This window comes from Nannobrachium achirus (genome assembly GCF_963921795.1).
Source record: "Nannobrachium achirus genome assembly, chromosome: 12".
Lineage (NCBI taxonomy): Eukaryota > Metazoa > Chordata > Actinopteri > Myctophiformes > Myctophidae > Nannobrachium > Nannobrachium achirus.
The window spans coordinates 37388407-37405499 of record NC_137832.1 but is presented as its reverse complement, the minus strand read 5'-3'; the positions used below and the strand labels follow the sequence as shown (position 1 = coordinate 37405499).

The 17093-nt window shown below is 43.1% G+C and overlaps 1 protein-coding gene across 1 annotated transcript in view; it reads right to left on the bottom strand.

Moving 5' to 3' along the window:
* ccser1 (coiled-coil serine-rich protein 1) overlaps window positions 1-17093 on the bottom strand; it is a 217557-nt gene that overhangs the window by 109309 nt on the left and 91155 nt on the right. Inside the window, exon 9 of the mRNA XM_080739096.1 lies at window positions 16729-16806. Coding sequence (XP_080595222.1) covers window positions 16729-16806 — 78 coding nt within the window. The remainder of the gene's footprint in view (window positions 1-16728; window positions 16807-17093) is intronic.

Below are 17093 nucleotides of genomic sequence, written 5' to 3'. Positions count from 1 at the left end.
TGACCTCTCTAACACACAGCCACCCTGACACACTTCCAACATGTTACTCCTTAACTAAAACATATAAATATAACCTGTGCTTATGCAGGTATTGCATCACAGACACAATGCTTTGAAGTCATTTCAAGGTGACTTTTATTGTATTGTAATGATTCCTACTGTACAAAAAAAACAGACAACTCTGTCTACATCCATTTCTATCGTCAGTCAGCTGGCCTATCAATCTGAAATTGCACATGGGAAGTGAGGATCGGCATCGGCATAGGCAGAGGCAAAGACCGAACTTTTCCTTGACGATGGCTAGCCAGATTGAAGGGGAACAGAATATGGGAAGGGGAACTGTAACAGAAAAACTATTAATGGATAGTGAAATAAAGTGAAATAAATCTGTGCTGCTGCTGGATTCCATAACTAAGTGTCTGTGGGCCCTATTTTGACGGCGAGAAAAACGTCATGGGAATGCCCAAAATGGTTTGCAGCAGCCCTGTGTGTCATTAAGCGGGTCCATTTGGTTTCATTTTACGCTCTCAGGAGTTAAAGATCTAACAGTCCACTTGGTTACCAACTCTCCGTCATTTAGCTGGACCACCTGGAACGCACATTCGGCCACATTCTGGTCCAATTTTTTAAATGTAAATGTCTACATATTACAAGTGTACATTCTTGCTCTGTACCAGCCGTGGCTGTATTGTCTCCCTATCAAACGAGATCAAGATAATACGCGACTTCGGGAATTTGTATCCATGCACACGCAATGTTATCCAAAAACCTACTCATTATAAGAATGAGTAGTTTTAGGATCTCTAAATACTTACAATGTGTTTTGTTAAAGTGTGTGTGAGAGAGAGCGAGAGACACAGAGAGACAGAGAGAGAGAGTCTGGGACTGGGACATTATTACTCAAAGATGAATAAGCATGAAATGTGAAAACATCACATGGAAGAAATAGCTGTGGGGAGGTACTGCAAAACCACTGCAGCTCCTCTCCAAATCTCAGACAATGAATGGCCCATTTTCTGCACTTATATTCAGTTCATTTGGAATGAACTGTTCAAGCAAGAATACAAGGACACAAGTATTGGCTTCAAGTTAATTGTTTGTTTGTGCTGAACATCATAACTCTCTTCCACTATTTCTAGACAGAAGGTCAAATCCACCCATTAAAAAATGCCCAGTTATACATCACCATTTCAATGTCAAAGACATCCCATCCATATTTAGGTCTGACCGGGACCCTACCGAGCTAAAGTTACTGTAAATAATGCCTATTTGACAAGTTTTGGACACATTCTATTTTAATTGGCTGTATCAGCGTGGTATCATGGTAGGTGTTGGACATGCTGTTGGGGGAAGATAATGGCCTAGAGAAGACAGAAGCACGCCTCCACACTTAGCCACTTAAACCCTATATACTTAGTTTACCGGAGTACCCAGGGCTCTGTACTAGGCGCCCCAATTTATTTTCCCTCTACACCAAATGTCTTCATCAAAAAAGCTAATCTACAAGCTCACAAAATGTTGTAACACTAATTGCATTGTGAGCATACAGATTGGCTATTTTCGACGAACGTTTGCCTATGTTCGCCTATCATGATGTGCCCAGAATAGGGACCCTAAGGGTTGATGTGGTTAAAGGCCCGCTGACACGCCCCGAAATTATAATAGTATGATACAGTAGGTCACGTGATCTGAAAACGGTCTGAAATAGTCTGAAACTCATGTCACAGTGTAATCTGCCCCTCGCCCCCCAACAACAGCTGACCAGTACAGTAAGTAATCTAAGTACAGTCAAATAATTTGATTGGCTTATAATTGCGCATTCCCACAATGACATCATAAAAATATTAACTCATATTTTAAGATTACTTTTTAAAGTGACTGATCGATAAGGATTGATCGATATCAATATAAAATTACATTTTAATGTTAGACACCACTTTCAGTGTTAAAAGTGTCAAGGTTATTTTGTTTTGATCAACTAACTAATGCACGTGATGAAATGTGCTCCACTGCAGGTCTGTACAAAGGATGTTGACCAGAGAATAATGATAAGTCAATAATGTCATACTGCCCAGGACACTGGATAACACATTGGATAATGCCAAGCCATATCTGGCATTGTCCTTCTGGCTACTAGGCCCAAGACACGAAAACATCTGATATCCATTGTTATGTTATAATTGTCCAATCAGAATTTGACTAATGTTTTCTGTAACTCCATATATCTGTGAAATTATGTTTTGTATGGGCAGAAGGCACTATGGGTGAATTGTTGTACTGTACGCTGAACTCTGAACTATTCTCTTACAGTTATTTCAAACGGACTTATGGTTTACTTTCTAAAGGAATAACATATACCTAACAGTGACAGTACCCCTTTAGGTGACAGTACCCCTCTAACAAAAAACATACACTAAATTACGAAATAAATGGGGGAAATGGATTTTGATTGTGATATTTACGGGTCAAATAATCAGAGGTAAAAGAGACCAGAATGTGTTTCTAGTGCCGTACTTTACTCTTGACAGCTTTGGCAGTAAAATATCGCTCTGGAGATTATTGCATTAGCATGCCTCTAAATGTAAGGCTGCGTGAAAGGGGTTAAAGGTTTTGCACACAAAAAAAAAACATTGCAAGGAATAGTGAGAGAGAGAGAGAGAGTGTGTGTGTGTGTGTCCTCAGTGTACAGTAAATGTACTGTGGGCATTGGTTCTTTCACCTTTCAGAAAACTAAACTAAAGTAGATATTATTGAGACTTATGTGGATGGTAGACGGGTCAGAGTACAAAGGAGAGTGTGAAAGAGGGATGGAAAAACAGAAAGGACGCGAGGGAAGGATGGAGCACACATCACCTCGCCAGATCCCCATCCAATGCCAAGGGTCTTTATGTGTTTGTGTGACCTCTGTGATGATGACCAATGATAGAGCAGCCCGGCCTTGCACTTTTATCGCTTCTTTTGATGCCATTTTATTGGTTTGTGTGGGCAGAAACCAAAAATGCACGCGCACGTGCACACGTATGCAGGCAAGCGCGTACGTACGCACAGCCTCTCTCTCGCTCTCTCACACACACACACACGCACACGCGCGCACCCACACCCACCCACACACACACACACACACACGCGCGCGCGCGCGCAGGCACACGCGCACACACACTCATCTAATCCATTTCTCTGCAACTGAAAAGTGCTCTGACCCATCTGTCTCAATAGCAAACAGGACCAAACAATCACTAAAATGGAAGAAAGAGGGCAGAAACTAATAAAATCAGACAAGAGACATACATTTACACTTCCTGGGAAGAAAAGGGGTTATCAAAACATGTGCACACTTTAACTACGCTTGACTTGATTAACTATAAGGTGCCCTTCCAACCAATTTCTCAAGAGTGTACTACTAAAGCTACTGTGAAAATCTAGGACACAGGATTTTACTTCTAATATGAATAGAAGGGCCTCAATGGGGCTAAATCTGATCAAAGCCAGTGGAGTGCCTCCACTTCACATGCCTTTGTATGGAGGATGCTAAGATTACTATTTACTCACCAATCAGTGTATGCAGCTGGACAGTGAGCATGGGGATGGACGTGGCATTATTCTCGTTTCGAGTAATTATTTAAATTCCATTACATTTTACCTTTACATGAGGGAGTAAGAAAAAATATTCTACCATAGAGCTCTGCCGATCTTTAAACATTTCAAGCTTACCCACCATCCCATTGAGCTGTCTTAAGTTAGACTTTTACAGAGCTGGAAGTGCCAATGGTCGGCAATGCATGCACCAAAACTAATAGCCTAATACAGAGCAGTCTTGAAATCAGAATTGCTGACATGCTTGGTTTGAAAGTAAGATGTGTTTTTTTTAAGGTATAATGATATCCACGGGTGTTTGCGAAAGTACACAAAAATACTAGGCATTACATAAGTAAGTGCACCTGCCATTACATTCTATTTTTCCCCCCCGTTTCTACGGTTTCTTGGGCTGGATATGGCAGCCTGGAACGGTTGTTCAAGTGCAGCTAAACTTGGCATGTTAGTAAACGTGCCACAATTAACAATAATGCATTGCACCTGTGCAGCTGACCTGCGGAACCTGGGAATATACCATTCTGTCAAGATGGGGAGAATAAAAGTGTGGAGAATATAATTATAATACCTTTTTAAAGTGACCATTTTGTTGAATTTTGCATTTGTAGTTATTTTACTGTAATATAACAACATAATAACCAGAACAGATAGACAAAGAGACATTCATGTATTTATATTTAAAAGTAACTTTTAGTTTCCCCCCTGGACCCAGGGTATGGCAGCTGCATACCCCTGCCATACCCAATTGATGCCCCTGGGTTCACCTGGCACTTAAATTTGTAATTACTTTGCGCCAGCAGAGCGCGCAAGTACTGCGTTCGGCTGCGTATGTAGTTAGGTAGGTAGGTAGGTAGGTAGGTAGGTAGGTATGTAGATACAGTAGGTAGGTATGTAGGTAGGTATGTAGATACAGTAGGTAGGTATGTAGCTAGGCAGCCGTGTGTGTTTAAGCCCGTAGCATAGCCCAATCAGAAACCAGCATTTCTGGCAACGTCATCATTAACAGCCAATGAGGGACCAGCATTCCTGGTGATGCCAGTGGTGGGCGCACCTCATGGCGACTACTTGTGCACGAGGAGCAAGTTGGCACCTCGACAGAGTGCAGTTCTAGTTTGTATAATGTAATACTGTACATGTATACAGTATGATAACCTTTTGTGAGTATTTAAATAGAATACTACTGTATACACAGTATGATACTAAAAGTAACTTATTTCATACGCCAAAATGACAAATACATATGTGTGTATTTCAGAAGTTCGATAAAACAAGTTTGATATGAACACAGAATCAGCTCACATAAAACAGAATAGTAGCCCATAGTGAGTGGTCCAAAAATAGAAGCCTACTGTTTTGTTGGACAGATGAAAAACTCAAATTGAAAAGTGGTGCACGGTAATATTACGCATAGCTAAGTAAAATTGAGGGATAATGAAGGAAGCACTCAATGGATCACTTGATTTTGTTTTAAACCACTCTGCCAATGTGGGTGAGTGCTGGTACCATTAAAAGCCCTCGCTCTTAACGCTACATTCAAGTTAAAAATGCAGCATTTGTAAGGAACTATTTTTTCCAGGTGTATTTATACACTCAAGCAAAAAGTGTAATGGCTTGAATTAGAGCCATCCAGTAATTATAGATCAAACTGTAAAAGTGCACTCCTCAGAGCGTGGGTCTCCACCAGGCTGGGTTGCCTACCCAGGGCCCGCAAATGGGTGCAACCTATGTGGGAAGAATATGATCCAAGGAATCCAGGGCATTCTTTTACATTGTATGGCAGGGATCTTCAACGTTTACAGGCCAAGAACCCCTTAGTTGAGAGAGAGAGGAAGCAGGGACCCCCACAACCTTTTTTATAGATTCCATATAGTTTCAGCACAATCATCAGTGTATTTTGGATTCATGTCAATTTGTGTTTTCAAATATTTAATATGGTTCAAGAGTTATTGGCCAAAATATGAAGCACCCTGTTATAGTGCCACCATAAGGCTGATATAAAAGAATGGGGAACTTCCTTGGACTACTCGGAATGTTCATGCAAAGTTTCACGCCAATCGGTCCAACGGTGCCGGAGGAGATTAGGGGAATTAATGCATAGCCATTGCTATATTTCAATGCAAAATGTCCTGATTTAAAGCAAATATGATTACTTGTGCGATTTCATCGGAGAGAAGCAGCATTTCCACTACATCCATTCAGCGGAATTTCCACTACCGCAGTCCTTGTGGGCAATATTGGCTTATTTATCACCATCACAAGCCAGCAATCATTACAATTCATTCCACTGCCCTCGGTGACCTTTATTCCGCTAAAAATGCTAATACAAGCCAGTAAGATAGCCTGGCTGAGGGAGCAAAGAGCTGTGAGTGTGCGAGTAAGCATTAGGCAGACATCAAAATAATCAGAGGAATTGCCAGCATTCACAGACAACGCCGCAGGACTTCAAAATAATGACTAAAAATGCCGTTCACACCAACCACGATAAATATAACGATGACTATGAATATGACATTTTAAAGTCATAAACAATATCGTTTTGTCTGATCACTTTCAGAGCGATTATAATCAATAAAAACAGTTGTTTCATAATCCATCGGAAGGACTACTGGGATGTACAGTCTCATTCACCCAAAGAAAGTTTTTCTTTCAATGTAGATGAGTTGATGATTATGAATAGCTAGTAGTAGTAGAGTATTATAATGAATAATTAACAATAATCATCCATATATTATTTTGCATGGGTCTTTCAGCACCACGAGACAGAGATCTCTCCCCTCTCGCTTTCTCTCCCTCACAGCTGGACTGCGCAGCATGTGTTTGGTGCTAGCTGCTGTTTTCAAAACTTACAATTCAGTGTGGACACTCACATAATTATCGTTATAATTGTAGTTATCATTATGCTTGGTGTGAATGGACCCCAATATTGTCTTTCAATTTGTGTTAATTTGTATAATATTTTAGATAAGGTGGTCTACAAAGACAAAAAAGCTGATTTAGGAGGGATAAACAAAAGCCCCCACCCTCCCACAACCAACCATAAAGTTCTCCTCAAATCACGTGGATCTCAATAATGACTTGATGGAGATGGTCAAAAGTCTGGTATTCCAGACAAATCCAGAAATCCCATGCATGTAAAATGTCAGAACTTGAAACTCAAAAGTTGGTGAACATGTAACGAGATATTTTATAGTGTGGTACTTTAGTACAACTTTGAGTAATCAGTTTTAAAATAGTCACCACCTCCAGTACAGTTTGTGCAGGTGGAGATGGCCCTCTCCCTCTCCACTCCCATTTGATTGCATTTTTAAACTAGTGGAGTCGGCGAACTGAGAAAAGAAACTGCAGGTTTCATCCCCTTTTAAAAAAAACTATGCAGAACAAAATAAATTGTTTGAAAATAAACAACACACATAACACAATAAAAAAGAATTCATAAAAACGACCATGCATTGCCAAGAACAAAATAAACCCAATGAGGGGCTGCAATAGAGACAAAGCTGTTCTTAATATAATAACATAAAACAAACAATGAGCACAGTGAGATATTAAATGGTGATTGTGTTTTATTAGCATCATGAGGTGGTAATGCCCAACATTGACCATTATTTAGCACCACAGACACGGACACATACTGTTAAGGTCTGTACATACTGAGGGCGAATTGGCGAATAGCGAATTAGCGTATAATTCGCCTTTTTTTAAACTTTATAAAGTCAATGGAAGCATCCACACCAAACGTGAATTTCAAAAAAGCGAAAAGGCGTCTGTTTTATATTCGCCCTTGTGTCGAATTTAGCGAACGTTCAAAGGCAAATTCCTCTCTCTCTCTGTATCAAAGTAAGCTCACTCTACCCTATTTCAAGAGAGAGAGAGAGAATGGTGGAGGGACCTTCACGTTGCATTGAGGCCGAGGGGAGCGGTGTTTTTCTCCTTTTCCGTGTCTCTCTCTGTGTGGCAGCGTGGCTGGTTGGAAAAAAGTACTCGAATGTATTACTGGTAAAAGCATGGTATGTTTTAGGCTAATTTATAACTGCAAAAAGACTAGTGTTTTAAAATAAATCGCTGGGTATTAAATACAAAAGGATCCGAAGTGTAGTGGAGTAGAAGGAAAGTACTGGAAATTAGACTCATCTACAAGTACAGGCTACTCAAGTAAATGTACTTTAAGTTTTAGTTACTTTCCACCAGCTGCTGCGGGGACCTGCCAGTATGCAGGGACACGGGCGGAGGAGGAACGGTGAACGCTCTGCCCCCCTTCCCCTCTCTCTCTCTGGCCAAATGCACTGCATGCAGACTCAGAGAGAGGCGATATAATACGAAGAGCGCACTGTCTCACAAATAGGGAGCGCGTGTACTATTTGTTTCCCTGGACCCTGTCTCCGTTCTACTCTCTCCTCTCTTCTCTTCTCCTTTCTCCTGCGCCAGAGGCAGATAATCACCCCCTCGTTTTAGGCGAATTAAGCGAATATTATACGCATATTCGCGTCGCTTTTTGGTGTGTATGGAAAAAGGCGAATCGCGAATTCTTCGCCTTTTAGGTTCGCTTATTCACGTCGCTTTCGCTAATTCGCCGGTCTGGACAGTGCTTTACTGTATTCACCAATAGCTGCCCTGAGCTCAAACACAAAAATACCTGATAACATGAACAACTAGAAACTAAACTAAACCACACTAAACAGCAACCCGTGTGGGCCAGTTTAGCTGCACAGTAAAAAGGGGCGTAACACCCACACATTACTGTGCAACAGGTTCTCACCCCCAAGGTGTCAGACACCTGACGCCCTGTCAAGTACCCTAATGCGTCAGGGGGGGGCGGGGGTGGGGGGGGGGACACTTTGGTGGGGGACACTTTGGGTAAGCCCAGTGGTCTAAGAAGAAGGAGAAAAAAAGGCATTCCCGAAGTGGGATTCGAAACCGCTATGTAAGGTTTGCCACCCGACGTTACCTATCACGCCACTATCCACGACGGCGGCGCCTCTGCACGGAGGCGCCGACACGTTAGTTTTACTGAGGTTAAGGTTAGGGTTTGGGTTAGGGTTAGGCATAGTTTTACTGAGGTTAAGGTTAGGGTTTGGGTTAGGGTTAGGCATAGTTTTACTGAGGTTAAGTTTAGGGTTTGGGTTAGGGTTAGGCATAGTTTTACTGTGGTTAGGTTTAGGGTTAGGGTTAGAGTTAGGCATAGTTTAGGTGGTCGGACATGTTGTGATTCGCGTCCCACTGACGATAGATACATGTTCGAGTAAACATGTGTCGGCGCATGCGCACTAAGACTCTCCGTTCACGTCTGTCGGGATGACGCTGTAACCGTTCCAACGCGTCGCACGGGTGACGCTGAAAGCGAGTCGGGAATGCGTCGGGGGGGTGAAGCAGAGGGAGTGAGAACGGGCTGTACTGTGTGAATTTGAATGGGAATAGGTACATTTTGTTCCATAGCTGTGTCCATTCCACATACTCTAGAGATGGCGTAGCCAATCCAATGTGTTTTCCTCTCCCATCATGTCTTCCCTCCTGGGAACTGTTTAAAAGCATCAGCTCCTTTGTATTCATGGTTGGTTTAAGGCCCGCTGCTTGTTGTACGTCCTCTGGGGGACTGATTAGAGGCAGGACGCATAAAGAACACCTCAAACACACACACAGACTTGAAGTACTGTCAGGTTGTCTGTCAGTGTGTGCCCATCTGTCTGTGCTATGTGTCTGTCTGACAACAATAATGCGCCATCCTTTCAGTGAACAAGTTAATCAATGTATAAACACATATATAAATAGTAAATGGTGCATTTACGGTAGGCTTACTAGGCTATATAGTATTCTTTCTCCAAAGCGCTTGACAGTGTGCATCACATTCACCCATTCACACACACCAATGACGGAAGCAACCATGAAAGGTACAAATCTCCTCATGGGGAGCAGTTGGGGTTTAAGTGTGCTTGCTAAAGGACTCTTCGACACAAAACTAGGAGGAGACGATTACCAAGCAGCCACTCTACCTCCTGAGCCACTGTCACCAGTATACAGTCAAGGCTAAGAGACTGATAAATACTGTAATAGAGAGAGACAGACAGAGAGAGAGAGAGAGGGGGAGGAGAGAGAGAGAGACACATACACAGAGAGGAGGTGGGTGAGAGACAGACAGACAGACAGACAGACAGACAGACAGACAGACAGAAAGACAGACAGAGACAGATAGAGAAAGAGATACAGAGACATATTGGTTCTTACAGCCTCATACCTGTCGACATCAACAACAGCACCTCCCGACCCAACGGACAAGAGAGAACAAGAGAAAAGACAGGATGGGAGACAGAGAGAGGTATGGACAAAGGGGTGTAACCCATCTGTCTTTCTGAACAAATTCTTCTATCAGTTGAATCTTAAGCGTACCCCCCACTCCACCCCTGATGTCGATATGCCAACACTCCAAGAGTAAAAAAAAAGAGCTTTGCCAAGAGTGTGACCCTGCCCATCTATACCTACTGTATATTGGTAACCGGCTTATTACATTGCATTTGTAAGCTTGATCTCACAGTGTACCTGAACAATGCTGAATACAGGGCATTTAACCACTTAAAAGTTAAAACCCTATATTCTTATAGTTGATCGGTGTCTACGAGGGGTTTGTACTTATGCCTCCTTTTTTTCACTCTAAAATAAATGTCTTCACTTAAAATAGCCGATCTACAAGCTCACAACGCCAGTGCACCACACATTGCGACATGTTATGAGCTTGCTATTTTCGCTGAAGGTTCTCCTCTTTTTGCCAAATGTTCACTTATTATGACATGCTCAAAATAGGGTGCGACAGTGTGGCTGGCCAGCAAAACAACTGCATCATGTGGGATATCACACTTAATCAAATAAAAAATGTCAATTTATTACAGCATTTACTGTTTTAAGTTTGTTTATCCTCACAAGATGTTATCTCAGGAACACTGACCTTGGACTCGTTAAATAGAAAATACATAATTTGGGTGTGTGTGTGTGTGTGTGTGTGTGTGTGTGTGTGTGTGTGTGTGTGTGTGTGTGTGTGTGTGTGTGTGTGTGTGTGTGTGTGTGTGTGTGCATGCGCGTGTGCGTGTGTGTGTGTGTGTGTGTGTGAGAGAGGTCAACACAGGATAATATCAGGAAGGCAGCAGGAATCCAGATGACGTTATAGCTTCTCGTGCACACACACACACACACACACACACACACACACACACACACACACACACACACACACACACACACACACACACACACACACACACACACACCTCAAAATCAGAGTATTTGCGAGACCGGACGACCCGGCATTCAGCGCGAGGTTCTGACCAACAGACAGTGTTTGGGGAAAAGGTTATCTCCAATGACAGAGAGAGAGAAAGACAGATGGAGAGATGGATAAATGACTTTGGCATACTGCAGTGCCCCAGATTTATCTGAGGCACGAAATGGAGTGGTGGAGTGAGTGTATGTGTGTTGTGTTTTACCTCGGTGCATGTGTGGGTCTGTCTGCGTGGGTTCTTTTAGGCACTGGTGTGTAATATCAGTGCTTACCAAATGGTGTGCAGTCAGTGTAGCCAGATTTTGTGAGAGGAATAAGAAAACCAGGTCTATGAAAACAAGCCCAAAAGAAGCGACTAGGCCACATTAGGCGACTATAGGCAATTTAAACCTACCGTATATGCATTGTATATTTGAAAATAGTTGATCTACAAGCCCACAACCTGCAACTACCAGTATTTACAAGCAACTTTAAAGAAAAACAAGTCTTAAGTTGCTTAAAATAAGCCGACTTGGCAACACTGATGGTGTGCCGTGAGACAAGTGCAGGTGTGCCATGGGATTCTGTGACAACTGACAACCATACATTATTATTGCATTATATACTAACTATAACTTAGTTATAGTAACTATACTATAGACTATACCTTACTATAGTTTTACTGTATCACTACTTTGTGTGCACTCATTTTCCAACACACTCATTTTGCAAACTTTCAACGCACTGAAAAGATTCTCACGCACTCCTCACTAAAGTAAATATAGGCCCCAAAGTTCCCCTTGAAGTACAACAGCTGCCGCAGATGCTAGACATATTTGGTGTAGTTAATGGTACAAAAGGTTTACAAAAGCACATATATCCAAATAATAAAATACCAGTTGCTGCCGGACACAAGAAAGCGTAAAGATAGAAAGTGTGGGGCGCCCGCTGGCCTACCGGTCCAGGCGCATACCACTCGATATAGCCTGACAGCGTGTCGCTGGTTTGATTCCCAATCCCGACTACCTTTGCTATGTGTCACTCCCCATCTCTCTCCCCATTTCCTGCCAGTCTATTGTCCTATGAATAATGGCATAAAAGCCCCAAAACATATCTTTAAAAAAAAAACAGAAATAGTCTGCACACTGGCTCATGCTCCTGTAGCTATTTATTAAATTACAACCAAATTAAATTAAAACCTTTGGTGGTCATCTGATAAACATTATTGGGAGCATGATCCAGTGTGTGAACTGAAGAAATCCCACTCACTGAAGCACTGTCTTAAAACATGTCTTTGTGTCTATGCCTCAGGCAAAAAAAAAAGAAGTATGATGCGAGACTTCGTCCAACCTTCTGAAATTCCGTAGTGTGGCCTATTTGGGACGGAATCACGTGAAGATGGTGGCGTACGAGTGCAATGGGCCTGAGATAAACTAGGCCATGCAGTGGCACCGCAGCAGCCTCTCAGGTGGCTACTGTAGATTATTTTTACACCCGCAGTGTCGTTTTCTGGAACGCCAGGACAAGTTCTGTTCTTCCCAACAAACCTTCAATCCCACCCACCTTCTCATCTTCCCCTTCCTTCCCCTCCTCCTGTAAGCGACTCCCCCTTTTTGTTCTCTCTCTCTAGCCAATGTTACTGTATGTCCTTGTTTCCCTCTCTCTCTCTCTCTCTCTCTCTCTCTCTCTCTCTCTCTCTCTCTCTCTCTCTCTCTATCTCTCTCTCTCTCTCTCTCTCTCTCTCACGCACATGCACACGCACACGCACACACGCACACGCACACACACACACACACGCACACACAACAGCGACGAGTGGATCTACAAACTTGTAAATTGTTGACTAATGGCTATACATTAGACCAAGCCAACAGTTGGCTGACAACAGCTGGGGTCACAGCAGCAAGTGTCGGCGGCAGTGAACCTTTCAAAAAACAAATTCCAATTCTCAGACAGACTATTGTGCCCTCACTGCACTGCTGGGTGTCCTCCTCCTCATTTGCATTACATCATGGCCAGAACAAATTGAGATTTAAACTTGCCCAAAACGGCGAGAGCCTCCTCTACAACGATCAATCAACAAGAACACCAGGATGACAAGTGCTCCGTGTGGAAAATGCCTTCGACCCACAACCTTCTCCTACTCAATTGTACGCTGATTGGTTCTAAATTGACTACTAGGCAACGGCGAAGCACTGATTCATTTTTTAAATCGGGCTTCTGACCTCTTCTGTGATGTCAGCCGAAAATAAACACACGCCAAGCAGACCACCCCCGGCACTCGGGCCCCTGCTGTTTTGATCCAACTGTCGGCTCGGTGTATTTTAGGCTTAAGGGCTCCTCGCTGTGTCCTAGTCTCCATCACTCTCCTCTTTCTGTCTCCCATAGTGTCAACCAAAACAAAGTTATCCTCTCAGTAACTGCTATTTTGACCTATTTTTGTCCGCACAGTCACTGACTCAAATTCACTGACTCCAATTCTCCCTCTCAATCCGACCTTGTCTGACCACTAACTCTTCCTTCAACTATCTCCCACTCATGTCTGTTGTTCCATCTCATTTTAACTAGACTGTGTATATAAAGGTATCCTACCTCTAACTACCTTTCTGCCATTTCCTCAGTGTCTCTTGCCACAGTGTGTCAACATTTCATTGGCGCTAATTGGAAGATGGTGCCAATTCCTCAGGTACAACCTCTCTGCCATGAAAACGTTCTGAATGACAGAATGGGGGAGGCGGTGGAATAGAGAATGTTACTATATTTAGTATAAAGCATTAACTTGATGAAGTCCTGGCGATATCACATCAATCTTAAAAACCTCACTTAAACCTCACTTAAGGCAAGTCAAATTTCACACATTACTTTCCAGTTAGCATCACTGAATATTTGGCTCCACGTGGCTGCATGTGACTTATCTGATCAGTTTCTGTTGAGGTTTGTATAACACTGGGATGCACTGTGCTGTGTAACCTAATCTCTTTACCCCCACTTCTCGTCTCACTTTCACCATCCATTCATCAGTAGTGTAAAGTAACTAAGTATATTTACTTAAGTAAAGTTTTGAGGTATTCGTACTTTACTTGAGTATTTTTCAATTTCCAGTATTTTTACTTCTACTCCACTACATCTCGGATCCAAATATTATACTTTTACTCCACTACTTTTATTTGAAAACTTCATTTACTAGTTACTTTGCAGGTAAGGCCTTCTACAAGCTCACAACGTGTCAATGCGCTGTGAGCTTGTAGATCTGCTATTTTCAAACATTTTGTAGTTTTACTTTTGATACTTTAAGTACATTTTGATGCCAACACGTTCATACTTTTACTCAAGTACATTTTGAATTACAGACTTTTACTTGTAGCAGAGTATTTCTATATTGCATTATTGATACTTTTACTTAAGTAAAATATGTGAGTACTTTTTCCACCACTGCCATTCGTGTGTGTGTGTGTGTGTGTGTGTGTGTGCGTGCGTGCGTGCGTGCGTGCGTGCGTGCGTGCGTGCGTGCGTGCGTGTGTGTGTGTGTGCGCGCAGACTGTGCACACGCGCGTGGGAGGGGTACTACTGTAGCATCTCTCATGCGATGTCCTAACCTGGGACTGTTATTTTTAACTTGCCATCAAGCTGCCACTGTGCGTCCATGTAGGTCAGTAAAGAGGACACACATACACACACAATATGCACTTATTCGCAAGCTTGCCCATAGACCTGCACGCATGCACAGAGTCAGGCTTGCGCGCACGCATGCACACACACCTTCAAACACATACTATACACAAAGTGGATCACATACAGCCAGGCACGTGCACACATAGACATGAGTCCCCACCCTTTTATCCGTCCATAAAAAGTGCCCACTCCAGACCATGAATGCAGTGTTTACTATGGTGAAAGAAATGCAAATGCCCCCTTTCCATGCCATAGCTGAAGGCAGCATTCAAGAGAATTGCCTAATCCAAACTCTCCTGAAGTTGAATGCAGAATCTAAAGTTGAAAATATTGCCCTCTCTGTGTAGAAAGATATGCTGTTATGCCACACCTCCAGTATTCACTTGATTATGCTTAGCTCAGTGTGGTATCAAGTACCGAAATAGCCGACCTCCAAGCTCACAACGCGTCGTCGATATTTCCACCAAAGGCCCTTTTAAAAATGTCAGCCCCTGCCTCTCTAACATTCTCTGCACGTCCCTGCACACAGCACATGATGCACACGCATGCACAGAAATGCAGAGACAGACGTGTGTGCACACGCGTGCACGGCACACAATATCCACACACAAACACACAACGCCTCCTCCGCCCTAAAAGCGTAACAACAACTCATCCGCCAGCCCACCCGACTAAATCCTCGTCCTAGAGAGAGGCTTCACAAAATCCTTTCCCTTGATATCGTTGTTGTCGGGTGGAAACCTTGAATGCCAAAAACCGTACGTTTTGTATTTACCATTTTAAAAATGATTTAAAATAATGAAAACAGCCGATCTACAAGCACACAACCCCTCACACCGTTAGGCGTTGTGTGCTTGTAGATCTGCTATTTTCTCTAGTTTTGTGCGACAGTCTTGTATGATGAAGCAGGGCTTTACTTTACAAAAAAAAAAACATACAAATTTGAAACTTGGAGATACTTGGACACACAGAGACATACTCACTCACACACATACACTGATACCCACATACACACACAGCCAGCACACCCTGCGGAGAGTAATCAATCTCCCCCAGATCACATAGCTCAGACAGACCGGGAAGACAGAAGGGGACTGGAGTTTGTCATGGCAAGCAAGGCGCTTTGCCTCTCTCTCAACCTCTTTCTCTCAATCTCTCTACCTATCTTCTCTCTCTCTCTCTCCACGCCTCTCCGTCCTGGCTGGGCGCAGCCATTTGCAATGGACGAGGCTGAAGTTTGTCCCACTCTCTCACCAGTTGTTTAGAACATAGAAATGGAGAAATTAAATCCAGGCATAGAAAACAACCAGAAAATTATTGTTTATGTGTGGTCAAGATTTGAGACTAGCGTAACTTGAGCTGCTGCTGTTGCAGAGACCCGCGCCACCCCACATCTGCTCACAGTGGTCAGACAGGGAAAAGAACGAACGAATGACCGCTCGTTCATGCGGCCGTGGGCTACTTGAATAAATGGACGAGCGCGCTCGCTCAAAGCTGTAAAAGAGTTAATTTTAAAAAGAGGGGCTACATAGCCAATGTACGTGCTCATAATGCAATGATCAGAGGGGCATATCAAAAACAGAGGTATGGATCCCCCCCCCCCAGCAAATAAAAATCTGATACAACTAAGGCAGGGCAAGCCTTAGTGTATGTTGCTATATGAAGCCCGTCACATACAGTACAGTAAAGTTCAGTTAATGCAGTGTAATGCAGTTATGCAGTGTATTATAATTTACTTGTTTACAGTACGTCACACTCCAATGGCCATTGTTTGAGTTCTTCAGCACTTACTGCTGAATAACTCAATTACATTACAACTAGAAGCAGTGCTCTTCCAAGCACAGGTCTCGGCCAAGTAAGGCATGTTATTGTGGCCTCCTGGTGGTGCTAATAGTCCAGTGTGAAAAGGGTGCCATGTCTTCTTCTGCCTTTGCAGGGAAATCTGACGCTGAATTCAGGATTTGAGGCATTTTTGTTCCAAAAACGTGCACAGTTTCACTGCCATCGCGGCAACAGTGCCGGAGATTAGCTGTTCACATAGACAGAATGATTGGGCACATGGACGGACGGACACACGGACCGACAGACGGGGTGCAAAACAAGTCTTCCCATGCCTTTCGGCCTTGCGGAGACAACAACAGATTTCCCAACCAATATCTTTCATAATTATGCAATTATTGAATTACTTCTTGAAATGACATGTGGTTTCTCATTAGGCTTACCTTAAGTGGAAGGGACTTTTCACTACAAGGGCTGATGGGTAGAGACTGGAGGCTGCTGGCAGGACTTGTCTCTGTGCTCTGTAGAAGAAGGAAACAAATGCAGGGCGTCACACCAAATTCTGGGCCCTGGGTACAAGGATTCACTGCGGGCCCCCCATGAATGTTAACTATTGAAAAATAGCAGATATACAAGCTCACAGCGCGGCACCGAGTGCCGCGCTGTGAGCTTGTAGATCTGCTATTTTTGAAAAATCTTGAAAATGTGTGCAAGAAACCAATGTCAAGGACCCCCAAGATGATATGTATTTGGCCACGGACCCTGATCTCAAAATATTGAGTTCCAGGGACCCCCCAGAAGCCAAATT